Raw genomic sequence first — 16,786 nt, 5'->3', positions numbered from 1 at the left:
TCTTCCCGTCTGTGGGCTCCTTAATATCACTCCTTTTATCCCCTGTTTACCCCCTGATATCTTCCCGTCTGTGGGCTCCTTAATATCACTCCTTTTATCCCCTGTTTACCCCCTGATATCTTCCCGTCTGTGGGCCCCTTAATATCACTCCTTATATCCCCTGTTTACCCCCTGATATCTTCCCGTCTGTGGGCTCCTTAATATCACTCCTTTTATTCCCTGTTTACCCCCTGATATCTTCCCGTCTGTGAGCCCCTTCATATTACTCCTTTTAACCCCTGTTTACCCCCTGATATCTTCACCAATCACTGAAATATTGACAACTCTGAAAGTTAGTCATCAAATTCTTTGACATCCTTGACTTAAAAATGAGCCAACGCCTTGGCTTTTTGGTTTTTACTCACCATAACTCAATCATTAATAATTTTTTAAATCAACATTATAAAAGATACAATATCGTTAAGGATCACACATCATTAGTAATAAAATATCAAGTATAGCCTAGTGTTGTTTACTAACTTTTTCTTTAAGACTTCTAACATTTAAAAACTGTTAAATGTTAGAACTTGCTTTTATTAACGGTTGCAATATTTTTATCATAAATAGCATTAAAAATTGTACACACCAAAAACTATCATTTTAAAACAATCGATTTTTTTGTTTTCAAAAATTCATTCAATTGAAATATTAATATTTCTTTCTATTCAGACTGGTTATTTTTTTCTTCCAAGAGGTAAGATAATCTAAAAAATTAGAAAATTTAAACATGGCTGGAAAAAGACAGAATCATTTTAAAAAAGAAATATTTGGTCGAAAATAATTTCCAAAAAGTTTAAACTTTTCCAGCGTAGCGTTAGCTTTACTATAGATTAGGTAAAATAGAATTATTTTGATCAATTTCAGAGACGTTTGTCAGATTTTTCTCGGATTTTAACTTTATTTCTTCCCTAAAATAATATTTTGAGATATAAGCAAAGAGAATAGAATATATATTAGAGTGGAATTTACTCGAAAAAAGTGTAAAACGGCCATTTTGTTGTACTGTTTCCATACTGCAGGTGTACTTCACATATTTACGCTATATAACCTTCTGGGCCCTGGAACATCATTTTATAGAAAATCTAAAATTAATATTAAANATATTGATAATTTTTTGTTGATCCTTGCTTAACTTGAACTTTTTCCTGTGTGCAATTTTTGCTCGGAATTTGCGTCAATTTTTTTCTCGCCATTTGAGCATTCTTTGCATATTTTTTTTTCGTGCGATATTAGTGCATTTAAAACAAAAATTTTATTAAAATTATTTTGATTTAGGACAAGTTACTCCTGTTTCATACCCGTGCATAGAGGATCCTTATTCCTTGCCTTTTACACTTAGCTGGACTCCTGGTGGTAAGACATATTTCACCTGAGTGAAATAATATAATAAAATACTACAGATACTTAAATACATACTTAAATCAAGGAGTATGAACTAGAAGGGAGATATAACTGACGCAGCCCGCCCTACCATATGATTATACATGCTTTGCAGACGGGTACTCCGTTTGTATAAGAAATATTCAGAATAGGTTATTGTATACGCGGTAATTGTACATCAGACAAGTATTTCTTATTCAAATGAAGTACCGTCAGCAAAGATGTATAATCATATGGTGTGGCGGGTTGCGTCAATTATATCTTCCTTCTATTTCATACTACTTGAATTAAATAGATACTTCAAATTGCGCCTCTACTCTAACAGTGAGAAGTGACTTAAAATATACACCTACAGGATGTCCAACATAACATAAAATATATCATAGATAGGATATTTCATATTTTCATGATATGTTTGATCTATTATATGTCTGTTTTATGATATTTCTGATCTATGATATGTCTGATCTATGATATGTCTGATCTATGATATGTTTGATCTATGATATGTTTGATCTATGATATGTCTGATTTATGATATTTCTGATCTATGATATGTCTGATCTATGATATGTCTGATCTATGATATGTCTAATCTATGATAAGTCTACTCTATGATATGTCCGATCTATGATATGTCTGATCTATGATATGTCCGATCTATAAAATGTCCAATGTATGAAATGTTCGATCTATGATATGTCTGATCTATAATATGTCTGATCTATGATATGTCTGATCTAAAATATGTCTGATCTATGATATGTCTGATCTATGATATGTCTGATCTATGATATGTCTGATCTATGATATGTCTGATCTATGATATGTCTGATCTATGATATGTCTGATCTATGATATGTCTGATCTATGATATGTCTGATCTATGATATGTCTGATCTATGATATGTCTGATCTATGATATGTCTGATCTATGATATGTCTGATCTATGATATGTCTGATCTATGATATGTCTGATCTATGATATGTCTGATCTATGATATGTCTGATCTATGATATGTCTGATCTATGATATGTCTGATCTATGATATGTCTGATCTATGATATGTCTGATCTATGATATGTCTGATCTATGATATGTCTGATCTATGATATGTCTGATCTATGATATGTCTGATCTATGATATGTCTGATCTATGATATGTCTGATCTATGATATGTCTGATCTATGATATGTCTGATCTATGATATGTCTGATCTATGATATGTCTGATCTATGATATGTCTGATCTATGATATGTCTGATCTATGATATGTCTGATCTATGATATGTCTGATCTATGATATGTCTGATCTATGATATGTCTGATCTATGATATGTCTGATCTATGATATGTCTGATCTATGATANCTTTGCACTTACAAAACGTGGAGGGATTCAGATATCCATCCAGGGGGGTTATAATTCCACTGGAGGGATTCAGATATCCATCCAGGGGGTTTTTAATTCTACTGGAGGGATTCAGATATCCATTCAGGGGGGTTATAATTCCACTGTAGGGATTCAGATATCCATCCAGGGTTTTTTTTAAAATTCCACTGGAGGGATTCAGATATCAATCCAGGTTTTTTAAAATTCCACTGGAGGGATTCAGATATTAATCCAGGTTTTTTTAAATTCCACTGTGGGGATTAAGAAAAAATAGATAATAAAATTCTGATTACAGGTATGGTTGAATACAAAGAAAAAATCTTCATTTATGATGGTTTTTTAAACAAGTAAGAAAAATAATTACAATATTTACCGAAATTTTATTGAATTAAGCAATCAAGGATTTCAGTAATGTCAATTATCATTTATAAAAGGGACGGGCAAAATAAGTTCAAATTACCCCCATTTAAAGGAGTTATACATGATCGTTTCTCAACGTTATTATTTGTATCTTTACCTGAGTAACGATTAGAGAGATATCGTTGTTTTTCTTTCTTGGAAAAAGGCCAATTCTGTTGATTTTCTTCCTTTTTGCTTCTGCATAAGGACAACCCACAAATCACTTTTACATGTAAATGGGCATGTATAACTCCTTAAATGGAGGGAACTTGAAAAAAATCATTTCATTCTTTGAATTAAGTTTTTTTACCAAATCTACTATTGGCAAACATTCTTACCAGGAAAAATTCCCTGAATACGCCCCTGATTCTTATTTCATACTTTTCTAACTGTACTGTTGGCTTACTAAACAAGGATATGCAAACTCATCATGAAGCTGACTTTGTCAATTTTTCTACAGGGTATCCAGAGATCTTCTGCAGAAAATCCCCGTTTTTTTCTGGTTTTAAATCCTTGCCACGTGTATACGGAATCAGGATAAATTATTCCATATATGGGCAGTGGTCCCATCCACAGAGGGAGGGACGCCATGAGCAGACACAAGCCATCCCAGATTTGCTAGGCAGACAGAGCCTCAACTATACAGACTGTGCCTCCGCTATGCAGACCAAGCCTCCGCTATGCAGACTGTGCCTCCACTATGCAGTGAACGAGCCTCAACCATACAGCACAGCTTTTTTTAAATCTTGGTTTTTATGTGTAATGAAAAATTTTAACAATTATTTTGACATAGTGGTATAAGAATTTTACTAAAGATTAGAGTTATTTATTGATTGTTATGATTAGAAACATATATGAACTCATAACTTGGTTTATAAGATTTATACTAAAACTTAAAACATTTCTTACGCAGAAAGGAAGATATTTAGAGAAATATTTCTGGAGTAAACTTGGTTTGTTTTGTTGTAATCTTTGATTTAAACAAGATTTAAATAAATGATACAAATTTTCTAGATTAATTTGAACTACAAAAAAAGGAATTGCTTAAATCAAAGATTATTAAGGATGAAATGAAATTTAATTCTAATTTTTTTTCTCTAAATATTTTCCTTTTCATGTAAAAAATGTTAAAAGTTTTATATTCCATGCACTTTATTAGTCATGATTAGGCACTATTTATAATATTTGAAAAATACTTCTCATCTTTGAGAAACCTCTCATGCCACTATAATGTCGAAAAATTTGAAAAAAAACATTTATTTAAACTTAAAACACAAGTTTTAAAAACCTCCTGTATTACTTAGGCACATTTGGATGTGTTGTGCATGCTCATTTCTGCATTGAAGGAGGCTCAGGGCCTCCGGGGGTTCCCTCCCTCATCCACAGTGTTGTTAGAGATTTTCCAGGAGGGCTCACGTTGCTAAGTAAATCAGATAAGAAGCCAGATTGATGCATAATGTACTGCAAAAATGCTTCATGAATCATAAGGGTTCTGCTCCTTTTTGATATTTTCTTCCTCTATTTGATTATCTCACTTTTGTTTATGAATCATCTGACTATGCATTCAAGCATTTCTGGATAAAGCTTTCTCAGGGCCTATGCTTAAATAACAATAAAAGGGGATACAGCTTTCTCAGGGCCTATGCTTAAATAACAATAAAAGGAAATAAAAAATTTATGGAAAAAAGTATGTTCTATCAGTTCACACTGTACAGTGTAAGCTGTACATACACTTACAAAGCGAGAAAAGTACAGATTTCTATGTTGTCCATTATCAAACAAAAATATTTAATGGGTACCAAATTGTGTAACGGATATGCCATCCTATAAGTGGAGTTTACTTGACATTAAAGCTGTACACTTAAGAGTAAATTTAATGCATATTGAGAGTAGATGATATATTTGTTAAGATGCTTCTATGGTACCCAGGGAGAGACAACATGGACAGAAACTGTAAATTGTATGGATACCAGTGGAATAAAGGCGTCTTCAATCGTAGCTGTTGGTCAATATATCATTAGTACTGGAGGAGATATTGCAAATCAACGGTAAGTTGCAGGAAAAAAGGATAAATCTTTTTTGAATCGTTCAGGGTGGCACATAAAAAGAGGGATTAGGGGTTCTCAGCCAATTAAGTAAGATTTTGTCTTTTGATCCTTCCATTTGGAATAAAAACTATGTAGAATATTCGGAAATCTCTGACCTTCAGCTGACCATTATTGTTCAAGGAACAAAAATTCCTTAAACATGTATCTGAACCCCTTTAGATTTTTCTTCTGGGCTTTCTGAAACCCATGGTGTGTATAAATATATACCCTAGAACCCTAGAACGAGAGATTGCAGCAATTCCTGCCCCATGGTTATTTATTTTTTAAAGTAAACAGAGAGGTTTTTGAACATTTGATCTAGTTCGACGTCTAACTGAAGCATCAAACAACAAAATATTACATAAATGACCACTTCTTATATTAAAACCTTTTTAGTCATTTTGAAATATTATTATACTATTTAGGCTTAAAATGATAGTCCCTTTTTTCTTTAGCCACTGCGTAATAAAAAACTTAAAGAGTGGAAACTTTTTAAATAGGATATCCATATCATTTTTGTGGAGCAACTTAAAAATAAAAAAAACCTAAAATGTCTTTAAACAATTAGAATAAATTAGGCAAATATATTTCTTCTTGTCTATTATAGTACTGATAAAATTTACATTTATGACGGAACTAAATGGACGGAATTAGCAAACAAACTAACTTCTCAAAGACGAAATCATTGTTCTGTAGCCACAAGGTAAATTTTTCTTTTTAAATGTTCAAAAAAGTTTTTCAGCAATTTCTTAATATGCCTTAATTTCAAACCCTATAAGCTTTACTTGTAGAGTATAAGCTTTAAACTAATTTTGATTCAGCGAAACAACGATAGTTGTGATGGGAGGGCAGGGTAATGGTAGCCCAAGTAGACTCAAAACTGTAGAGGAAATTGATATTGATGGAAATTCCAATCCTCTACCAAACTATACTTTCTCTCAGCTCTTAAAATTGAAATGTCACCAGTGCAGTGACATAAATTCAGATGTACTACTTTTGTAAAAACAAATTACACTTTTATTATATTAAAAACACATAAAATACCAAATAATTAGTAGCTTAACCAAAGAAATTTGAAAACTATTTAAACAAGTGATCCTATTTCCATTTGTAAGTCACATTTAAAATTAATGATTTTTATATGGAAAAGCGATTCCGTTGCACACAATTCTGCGAATATCTAATAGCTTCCTAGCTCGCAATTTTAGTGCAATTTCGCAAGTCCGCATTTGGTTTTATGTACAAACATCGATTATTAATAATGTACAACATTCGGCGAATGTTTATGGAATATCATATAACCCAATATTTATTACAACCCTGGTTGTATTTAGGACTGCCATGGGATGTGCTCTCTACAAAGATGAAATTTTTGCAGTTGGAGGAATAGGAGGATCAAATGGGTTGGAAAAATTCACTTCTTAAAAGGGACTGTAATTGTAATTTTAACTTAGGTTCTATAATGCACCTATAGCAATGCCCAATTTACTATAGTACTATGAAAACTTAATCTGATCAAAAATGTGGTAAGCGGACACGAAAAGTCATTGTTTCTGTTAATTTCTCCATAATTTCTTATAATCAAGAACTACTGATTAAAAAAGGCAGTATAGCTTGATTTCTCCCTCTAATAGTATAACAAGGAGCCCAAGCCTCCTGGTTATACTTCTCTTTAAAGCAGAATATAATCCCTCAAAGAGGAAGGAAAAGTCTAGTCAGCAGCAAGTTCATTTCCATCCTGAGTTCCTTAAATAGGAAGTTGTTGGAAAACAGAGTAAATGCGTCATAAGAGAAGTATAACAAGGAGGTTTGGGCTCAACTTCCTATTAGAGGGAGAAATCAAGCTAAACTGCCTTTTTAAATCAGTAGTTCTTACGAGGCATTCCAGTTTTGGGACGATGGACATACAGTGTTAACTTTTGCAGAGAAACCTCAAATGACAATGAACATTTCAGGGTTCTGTTATAAATAGGGCAATGAATGGTTGAAACTATGCCTACAGTTCCTTTATATCTGAAAATTTTAATTAATAAAACATTATTAACATATTAATTATGCATCTAATGTGTATTTATCGCATTAAGCATATTAAAATGTAAAAGTTTTCCTTGGTAGAATTAAATTTGTCTTCATGAAATTATTCAACAATATTTAAAAAACACTTAATTTAGAAATGATGTTGAGATTTATAATATACAAAGGAAGGAATGGAGAACTGTAGGAAGTAGGGTTACCAATCGTAATTAATCAAAATCTTCTTTTTCTTTTTAAAATGTTTTTATCCCATCGGTATAGCTGTTTTGGCAAAACTTTAAAGAAATTTTGAAGGGATTGGAAGTGAAATTTCAAGTAATCCTCCATAAAATTGGGCTTTGTCCTATTACAAAGATACCCTTAAAACCTTTGTCTTGTCATTGAGGAGAAAGGAACTGTTTGTGTTTATCTCTAAAATTGTGTTTAAATTGCTTTAGAACTAGATTTGCTTTTAGCGTAGACATATTATATTCTATGAAATCTAGAATAATCATGTCTAAACCTGTTTTTACCGATTGAAATGTAAATATTTATTTTCAACAAATGGAGAGCCACATAAAATGACGCTCACAATCACTAAAAGTATTCAATTCCTAATTTTGCGATATTCATAGGATTTTGGGCAAAAATACACACTTGGTTTGAAACGGCACAGCCTCTACTTTTAAGTTTTGATTGGTAACCCTAATCCAAGAATTAGCTGGACTTAAGCGATATGGTCCTATGCACGTGTTTAATGGCAAACTTACAATCTTTGGTGGTGGTTCTTCAACGATTGAAGCTTTTAAAGAAGATGATGAAACATGGGAAACAGTGGATACAGTTGCTGGCTTTAATTCAGATTATGGTTATGGTTCAGCCTCAGTTCCAATTTACTGTAAAGTGTGAATTTGAATGGAAGCAAATAATTTAGAAGTAATTCAACTTATATTTAATTTATATTAGACTTACAGAATTATTAAATAAATATTCTAATTGGGACATGTGTTTTTCAATGTAAAATAATCGATCATGTTCAAAATATTACTATATGCAGCAGGACTAAAAAAAATAAAAGATTATAGAAAAAGAAGACAAAGAACCTTTGGTTAAATGTAATATTGTTAACCATTAATCTTAAAACCTCTGAGAAATGTTGTTTTCAACTTAAAATCTCCTCTCGGAGACAAACCAAACCAAATAATGTCAGCCCGCATTCCCTTTGTTCTCCGCCCCACAGAGCTTTAAAACATGTTCGTTATTGTGAAATCATTAAAGTTAAGCAAGAATATTTTCATATGAAGAATTAGTGAATTTCGTTAAATATTCAACTGTAATTTTTTCAGAAGTTTAAAAACGTATTTCAATACTGATCAACAATAAGTTTCCCTGTACCATACCAAAATAGATCGTAAGATTTTTTCTATTATTAATATTTATTATGACATTGTACAAGTAACCATGATCTATAATTTATGTTATTTTTTAGGAAATAAAGCTTTTGTTATCGATTTTCTTGAGACGGGGTTACTCTGTTGTGTGTATTTGCGGCCGAACAGAAAGGAATTATCCGGACTGAATTTATTTCCCTCCCCGGAGTTCCGACAGGCCTTTTAATCCAAATTCATCTGGCGTGTCGCTGTTATCTTTCAACAAATATAGTGTTAGTTTGATATAGGGCACTCAAGTCTCATATTTGCTGAGAGTTGAAAAGTAAAAGATAAACTGTAAAGACAGTACTACAATGAATTTAACAAAGACTTTGCTAATGAAAATCTACGCAAATTCTAAGCAACTTCTACACAGCCAAAGATCACAAATTTTATCTTCTCTAATAATCCAATATCTTTTAAGCTGTTGACATTTTATAATGTCTTCTTTTGAAATGGATTTAAGATTTATTTAAAAGCAAAAATAAGAAAACCACTTTAGATTTCTATCTTGAAATTTATAATTTTTAATTTGTCCATTAAAGTGACTTGTGGAGTTTATGTTACTGAGATAAATGTCTAAATGGCACCATTGTTTATTTGGCCTTAAATGGGTTGTTCACCTGAAATTATATCTATCAGTCTCTTGAAATATTTACTTTTTGTTTGAATATCTAAGATTTTTCAAATATCAGATAAACCTGAGCAAGGGTGTAATGCAAGGAAAGTTAATTGCGGTCGTGTATACTTTGCGTACATATTTAAACGAGTTCTCTTTGGTCGGAATTTGTAAACAAGAATAGATGCATCAGTGTTCATTTAGTATCCGAGGAGGTTAAAAGCATTAAATTTCGATAATTTTGATAATTCACATAATAATTTCCTATGACCAGAATATTTCATTGATTTTTTTATTTGAAAGATGGATCCCATGTCAGGAGCCTGGAGTGAGCGGAAACCTGTTGTTCCAGTTCCTGATGATCTGCACCACCATCATGAAGCTCTACAAATATGTTCCAACTGATGTATGTCAATAGTTTTCTTTGTTCATTTTTAACCAACCAATTTTACTCAGTCTTATGCAAATATTTCAAAACTTTCGTTTTTTAAATAAATGTTAGAAATATCCATTTCAGATATCTTTGTTTTATTACAGAGACTTTTAAACTATCTCTGTATTTATTTATTCCTTAAAAGGACTGCAGCAGACTTAAAAAACAGGGGATTAGATTCACAAGGATACCCACTAAGCCTCTATCTGAGTAGCAGTTAGGAAAGTATTTATTTTTCTGAACACGTTTTTCTTCATTATCTCTTGGGTATGAAATGAATCCGCATTTTGTTATTATTATGAAGAATCCACAATTGAAAATCATCATCTTTTAAGCTCATAAATACAAAATACGGATATCTTATTCATTCTTGAACAGAAAAAAGAATATTGTTCAGAAATGGAAATGATCCACCCGATAAATGGAGGGCTATTTAAAATTATGTGTACAGTCTCTTTAACTCGTTTTCCAGAAACTTTGAGATCAGAATTGTCTATATTTAAGATAACTGTTATCAATTATTTTCCAGCTGAAAAAGTTTGAGACTGTCCAGTTTTGAAATTGAAAATTGGGAAAATTCAAACTTTTATGAAATATTTTGCTTAAAAATTGATAAGTGGATTTTGTTTATCTTCTTATGGTGTAAAATAATCTTCACATTTTCTGGTTTGTTTCTTAATAATTTATATTAATATTCTTCTCTTTTTGCTTAGTTGTTAAACATTAATTTAATTACGTTAAAAGTTTCTTGTGGAATGCTGTTACGATATTAAGTTGCAACGATATAGGGATTTAGCGTCGAGTTGTTCCTTTTTTTATTTATTGAACAGTAAATATTTTTCAGTCAGTGTACACTGTACACTGTAATTGACAGAGAGAAAGGCAGTTATAGCTGCGGCGCGATCGGCCCCTAATCTGTCCTAGCCCCAGCGCTCGGCTTAGAAAGTGTCTAAACCTAACCTAACCCTAAAATATGCACTAATCTCAATCTCTGTCTTCTTATAATTCATTCTTAAAGGGATTGTTCGCGAAAAATGAAAGGGGGTTTAGGCTTAATGCGATAAAAAAGGCGCTTTTGATCGCTAATAATCTTAATTCTATCTGTTGCGTCTATAAGGAGAAAATTGTTAAAGACGTCTCATACCGAAGAACGTAGTGTCCATACAAATTGAGAAAATTGCAACATACGACTTAGACCGTAAAAAAATCAATTTAATTTCAAACAAATCATTCAGATATTACAACGTATAGTCATCGATTATCTTTCGCCACATTTATATATAGTTGATTTTTCATAATATGTTTTAATTGTTATGATCTGAGAGTTACATTTATTCCTGTTTCGAGGATTTTTGTTAATGAAGGCGACATTTTCATATTTTCCAAGAATGTTCGAAAACAAGTTGTAAGCTAAATATTATTTTAAGAAACAAAATCAAAACTAGTATTAAATATCAAATATATACAAATGTGGCAATAATAATCGATGACTAAAGGTTGTAATATCTGAATGATTTGTTGGAAATTAAATGGATTTTTGTACGGTCTAAGTCGTATGTNATGCCCAATGTTTCCCGTTTAAACATGGAATGAAAGTTTATTTTCAACGAACATGAAACAAAACATGAAACATGTAACAATTTGAAAATACTTGATGATGAAAATCTTTTACGAAAAGAAAAGCATAAAGCACACATGATAAATATTTTTTAGATTTTCTTGGACGATATCATTTCACATTTCATCGGTTAAAAACATTTAACATGTTAATTAAAAAGGGTTTAACTAAAATTTTTGATAATATATATATATATATATGTATGTATGAGTAATTCACAAAGTGTAAAAATAAAATATTCAGAAATTTTTTTTACATAAATAATTTTTAATATTAAAAAATTAAAATTAATTAAAAATTACTCTTTCGAAGGGTAATTCATGAAATACAAACTAAATGAGAAATTAATTTTATTCCAAAAATTCAGAATATTTATAATTTTAATCTAAATAAATCAGAAACCCACTTAAAAATTTTATTAAAAAAAACAAGAAGTAAAACTAAAATCAATTATTTTAACTTGCGAAATTTCTTCTTCTAAATCAAAGGGCCCCCGGCTTGGATGCTAAGCAAAACTGGCCATGTTTTTTCTTTTTAGTAAAAATGAACGTTACAAAAATCAGAACCAATCTTTAAATTTATGTTTTAAAGTAGGATATATGTAAAACAATCTTCAAGTTTGAAAACGGAATAACGATCCTTATTTTGAAATAGTGAAATTACGGAATTAATATCCTGAAGAATGAAGTAAGGATATAGGAATAAATTGATCTGAAATAAGAAAGTTGAAAAGATGAATAATATTTGATTGAATTATAGAATGTAAAAATAATAACTAATTCAGTTTGATCAAATTGTTTTGATCAGTTGCTCGAAACTATGGATCGACTAATCGACTCCGGCGAATCCTTCAGATCCCTCGATCGCTTTGATCAGCTTGTCTCTGAGTTGTTGATAGGAGGCATAGGGGGGTAGATCAAGCCTAGAATATTCACAGGTTATTAGGGTTAATAGGGGGGGGGGCATATCAAGACTAAANACACGCTATTAGGGTTAATAGAGCAAAGCAACTATTGAATTTATTCAACAAATTTCACTTTGTTAATAACCAAAAATACTGATTTTACAAAATGTAATGTAAATATCGTTAAATTAATACGTTCGACATATGTACATAGTATATTGTATCAGTGTTTACTGTACATGTATTAAACTGTACCATGTACGATGTAAATTTGAAGTGCAAAGTAACTAATAAGTGACAGAAAATGAAAATGTGTATAATGTACAAGTTGCAATGATATTTACATGTTGACTGTACATAGTACACTGTCAAATCTACTATATACAATGTAGAATGTTCAATTATCAATTAATAATGCTCGAATTATACAATAAACACTGTACGATAAATATTATAAAATGTTCAGTATGCTGCACATAGTAAAATTAACAGCAAATTAAGAAAACAGAGTACAACATACAATAAAAATTATTAATTGTACATTATATACAACTAGCTTATCTATGGGTTTCCTCAAAAAAATGTCAGCCAATTTGGTCCAGCCATTTGGCTATAGCTAACATATAAATCTGAGCTTAGAGCTTTATTATATAGATATATAAAATATACAATGCAAGGATATACCTGTTAAAGCACGTATGCGCTCTTGGATAGTTGGTTGGACTTCCCCACTTCTCTATAGTAAACAGTTGGGGACCATTCGAGCCATACAGTTCCTAGATATATAGCTAGATAGATAGATAGATATAGATAAAAAGATGGATGGATAGATAGATAGAAAGATAGATAGATAAATAGATAGATATGAATATAGATATAGATAAAAAGATGAATAGATATTGATAGAAATATAGAAGATAGATAGATAGATAGATAGATAGATAGAAAGATAGAAAGATAGACGGACAGATTGAGAATTAGTTGGTTGGACTACCCACTTATTAATGGTAAACTCGTGATGCGGGCAATATATAGTTCCAAGGAACAAAAGTAACAAAAATTATAGTAAACATCAGCTTGAATATAGATAGATATTAGACAGGTAGATAAAGAAATAGATTGATGAAATTACTTAAATTACATGAAAAGATTTATTAATACAAAAAGTTAAAAATATATATTTTTTGAATTCTTCGATTGTTAATACATTTATAAGTCTTGTGATAGCTTTTACTTCTAAATTAATATAAAAAGAATTTTAATAGATCAAAATGATAAATTGTGAAATATTATCAAGATATTTTCACGTTGTTTTCCATTATTTTCTTTGACTAAGAAACAGAATTATTGCAAACTTCAAAGAATGAGAAATATTTGAACCAAAGTGTATAAAAAAATTTAATTTTGATTACCTTAAATCCATTCATAGGTACTCTAGAAGTACCAGTTACAAACTGAAGCAGTCGGGACCTTAAGGTAAAAAAATTAGAAAAAAAATGAAAAAGTATACAAGCATTATAGGGACTGGAATGTTGGTCACCTATGTAAAAATAATTATTTAGATAATTATTTAATTATTTCGATTAAGCATTAAGTAACGAAGAAGATATGAATAAATAAATAATTAATACCAAAATTTGGAAACTACAGGGTTACCCACAAAGGATGAGACTTCAGAGACGACTATATGGAATTTATACTGCAACTATAAACTTCTTTCATTGTTTCCCAAACCATTAAATAAGCCGTTTAAAGACTATATTCAAGACATCAGATGATAAAACTTAATAATCTTAAGATAGTCTCAGGTTAAAGATGTTCAAGTCGTCTTTACAGTCTCATCCTTTGTGGTGAAACCTGTTTAATGTGTTTTTTCTGCTGGGCGTAGTAGTTATACATGCAAAGCGAAAGTATAATTTAGAATTTATTAATTTATGAATTTTTTAATTAATCCCTGTTTTAACCCTGTAAATTTCCTCCAAATATCCTTGTTTTATCCCAGTAAATAACTTCCATAAATCCTTGTTTCATCCCTGTAAATATCCTGCATAAATCCTTGTTTTATCCCTGTAAATATCCTCCATAAATCCTTGTTTTATCCCTGTAAATATCTTCCATAAATCCTTGTTTTATCCCTGTAAATATCTTCCATAAATCCTTGTTTAATCCCTGTTAATAACTTCCATAAATCCTTGTTTAATCCCTGTTAATTTATGGAATCCTTGATTTATCTCCATAAATCCTTGTTTAATCCCAATAATTTTCTAGCATAAATCCCTGTTTTATCCCTGTAAATATCTTCCATAAATCCCTGTTTTATCCCTGTAAATATCTTCCATAAATCCCTGTTTTATCCCTGTAAATATCTTCCATAAATCGGCTTAAAAAATGCCCACCTCATCTCGTTGCTGAAGGACAGTACAACTCTCCAGAACCATTGAATAACAATATGGTTGGGATGGTAGTCACCCTGCATACAGTCACAAACAGATTGATTAATTGATTGATTGATTAATTGATTAGTTATTTACTTGATTAATCAATTGACGGAAACACAACAGAATGCTCGGTTGATACGGACATTCAAAACCGGAATTTACAATAGTACCGTATATTTTGATCAAATATAAATGAGATATCCATGTTCTTGCTTTTAAAATCTGATTATTCTTATTTGTGAAATCTCAACAAAAGTGCTTTGCGAGTCTTTTGCTACTGAAACAATGGCGAAGATAGCAGAATTCAACACCTTTCGAATCAGAAAAACGACAGTATCCTTCTCATTATTGATCAGATTAAGATTTCAAGGGTACAGTTGTGAATCAGAGATAAAGGTGCAGTTGAATTTGTTTACAGTTCCTTTAATTTGTTTACAGTTCCTTTAAATGTTTACAATTCCTTAAATTTGTATACAGTTTCTTTAATTTGTTTACAGTTCCTTTAAATTGTTTACAACTCCTTAAATTTGTTTACAGTTTCTTTAAATTGTTTACAGTTCCATAAATTTGTTTACAGTTCCTTTAATTTGTTTACAGTTCCTTTAATTTGTTTACAGTTCCTTTAATTTGTTTACAGTTCCTTTAATTTGTTTACAGTTCCTTTAATTTGTATACAGTTCCTTTAATTTGTATACAGTTAAAAGAGCGGGATCTATTGTTCAAATTTGCTATTAACTCCTGACTCTCGTTGGAAGGGCTGTGCATAAACTGTGCACTATGCGGGTCTAAAATGGGGCTCAGACTGTTTGATTTTAAAAAATTTATCCCTATAATTACAGGTAGAGATAAATTTCTTAAAACGACAGCTGAGCCTGAAAAGATGGTTGAAAGATTATTAAACCTAATCCTAACTTCTAGCTGTCCTACTGTTTCCATCGTCGAATTTGAACTAGCCCCATTTGCTGAGTAACTCCGACAGGTAACAATTGTCCTACATCCCCTCCCAAACTATCAATAAAAAATTGCTCACTGACAGCGACGCCTGATGGAATTAGAGCGCCGGTGTCTATGAGCAATTTTGTGTTTATAAAATTTTCACCTGTACAATCCATGTCCGTTTGATATATAGCACCTTCAAGGAACGAAGTTGCTTCGATCATGTTGATATGATGCTATCTCATTTGAACTACTCCCGTTTGAACTATTGTTCATTTGAACTATTGTTCATTTGAACTATTGTTCATTTCAACTACTGCATGTGGTACCACGTGAGTAGTTGAAGTGAACAATAGTTCAAACGAGTAAATATATTGCTCATTTGAACTATTTTTTATTTCATTTGAACTATTAATATTATAAATGAAATAAACAAAACAAAAAACAGTTCAAATGAACATTAAATAGTTCAAATGTCGACATAAAAACAGTTCAAATGAACAAAAAAATAGTTCAAATGAACAAAAAATTAGTTCAAATGAACAAAAAAATAGTTTAAATGAACAAAAAAATAGTTCAAATGAACTTAAAAATAGTTCAAATGAAATAGTTCAATTATGAAAAAAAATTAGTTCAAATGAGAAAAAAATATTTCAAATGAAAATGACAAAAAAAAGTTAAAATGGACATAAAAATAGTTCCAAATGGACATAAAAATAGTTCAAATGAACACAAAAATAGTTTTAAAAATAGTTCAAATGGACATAAAAATAGTTCAAATGAATTCTTGAAAATAGTTCAAATGAAATAGTTCAAATGAAGGAGGGAGACAGATAAAGGGGGCGGGTAAAATCACGTCGGGGGTAGGAGTAAATCACATTTGATTTGAACTATTTATATGTTTTTTAACTATTTTATTTGAAATGTTTGTTTGTTTATTTTTAACATTTGAACTATTTTTTTCTCATTCGAACTATTTCATTTGAACTATTTTCATTTAACTATTTTTTTCATTTAAAACTATATTTTAAGTTCATTTCAATTTTTTTTTCGTACGAACTATAATTTCATTTGAACTATTTTTATGTTCATTTGA

General features: G+C 30.7%; 4 protein-coding genes across 4 annotated transcripts in view; 3 read left to right on the top strand and 1 right to left on the bottom strand.

Moving 5' to 3' along the window:
• LOC111717295 (uncharacterized) overlaps positions 1–1,442 on the top strand; it is a gene marked incomplete at its 5' end in the record, with an annotated part of 2,670 nt that extends 1,228 nt beyond the window's left edge. Inside the window, 2 exon segments of the mRNA XM_023492794.1 lie at positions 709–733; positions 1,315–1,442. Coding sequence (XP_023348562.1) covers positions 709–733; positions 1,315–1,412 — 123 coding nt within the window.
• Positions 1,443–3,104: 1,662 nt separating this feature from the next.
• Positions 3,105–6,301, top strand: LOC111717296 (uncharacterized). Its single transcript, XM_023492796.1, has 4 exons — positions 3,105–3,160; positions 5,123–5,260; positions 5,907–6,002; positions 6,121–6,301. Exons 1-4 carry the CDS (start codon positions 3,111–3,113, stop codon positions 6,299–6,301), a joined length of 465 nt encoding a protein of 154 aa, XP_023348564.1. The 5' UTR covers positions 3,105–3,110.
• A 331-nt stretch (positions 6,302–6,632) lies between these two features.
• On the top strand, positions 6,633–8,314 carry LOC111717298 (kelch-like protein 20). The gene is made up of 3 exons (XM_023492798.1): positions 6,633–6,702; positions 7,471–7,523; positions 8,028–8,314. The coding sequence occupies exons 1-3, from the start codon at positions 6,641–6,643 to the stop codon at positions 8,219–8,221; spliced, it is 309 nt and encodes a 102-aa protein (XP_023348566.1). The 5' UTR covers positions 6,633–6,640; the 3' UTR covers positions 8,222–8,314.
• A 3,499-nt stretch (positions 8,315–11,813) lies between these two features.
• LOC111717297 (E3 ubiquitin-protein ligase Nedd-4) lies at positions 11,814–14,818 on the bottom strand. The gene is made up of 4 exons (XM_023492797.1): positions 14,713–14,818; positions 13,729–13,786; positions 13,001–13,092; positions 11,814–12,334 (listed from the first exon to the last, which is right to left on the bottom strand). Exons 1-4 carry the CDS (start codon positions 14,790–14,792, stop codon positions 12,241–12,243), a joined length of 324 nt encoding a protein of 107 aa, XP_023348565.1. The 5' UTR covers positions 14,793–14,818; the 3' UTR covers positions 11,814–12,240.
• Between the last annotated feature and the right edge of the window lie 1,968 nt (positions 14,819–16,786).

Source organism: Eurytemora carolleeae, unplaced genomic scaffold, assembly GCF_000591075.1.
Source record: "Eurytemora carolleeae unplaced genomic scaffold, Eaff_2.0 scaffold2387, whole genome shotgun sequence".
Lineage (NCBI taxonomy): Eukaryota > Metazoa > Arthropoda > Copepoda > Calanoida > Temoridae > Eurytemora > Eurytemora carolleeae.
The sequence above is the reverse complement of the archived record's forward strand: the minus strand, read 5'-3'. Positions and strand labels throughout refer to the sequence as shown.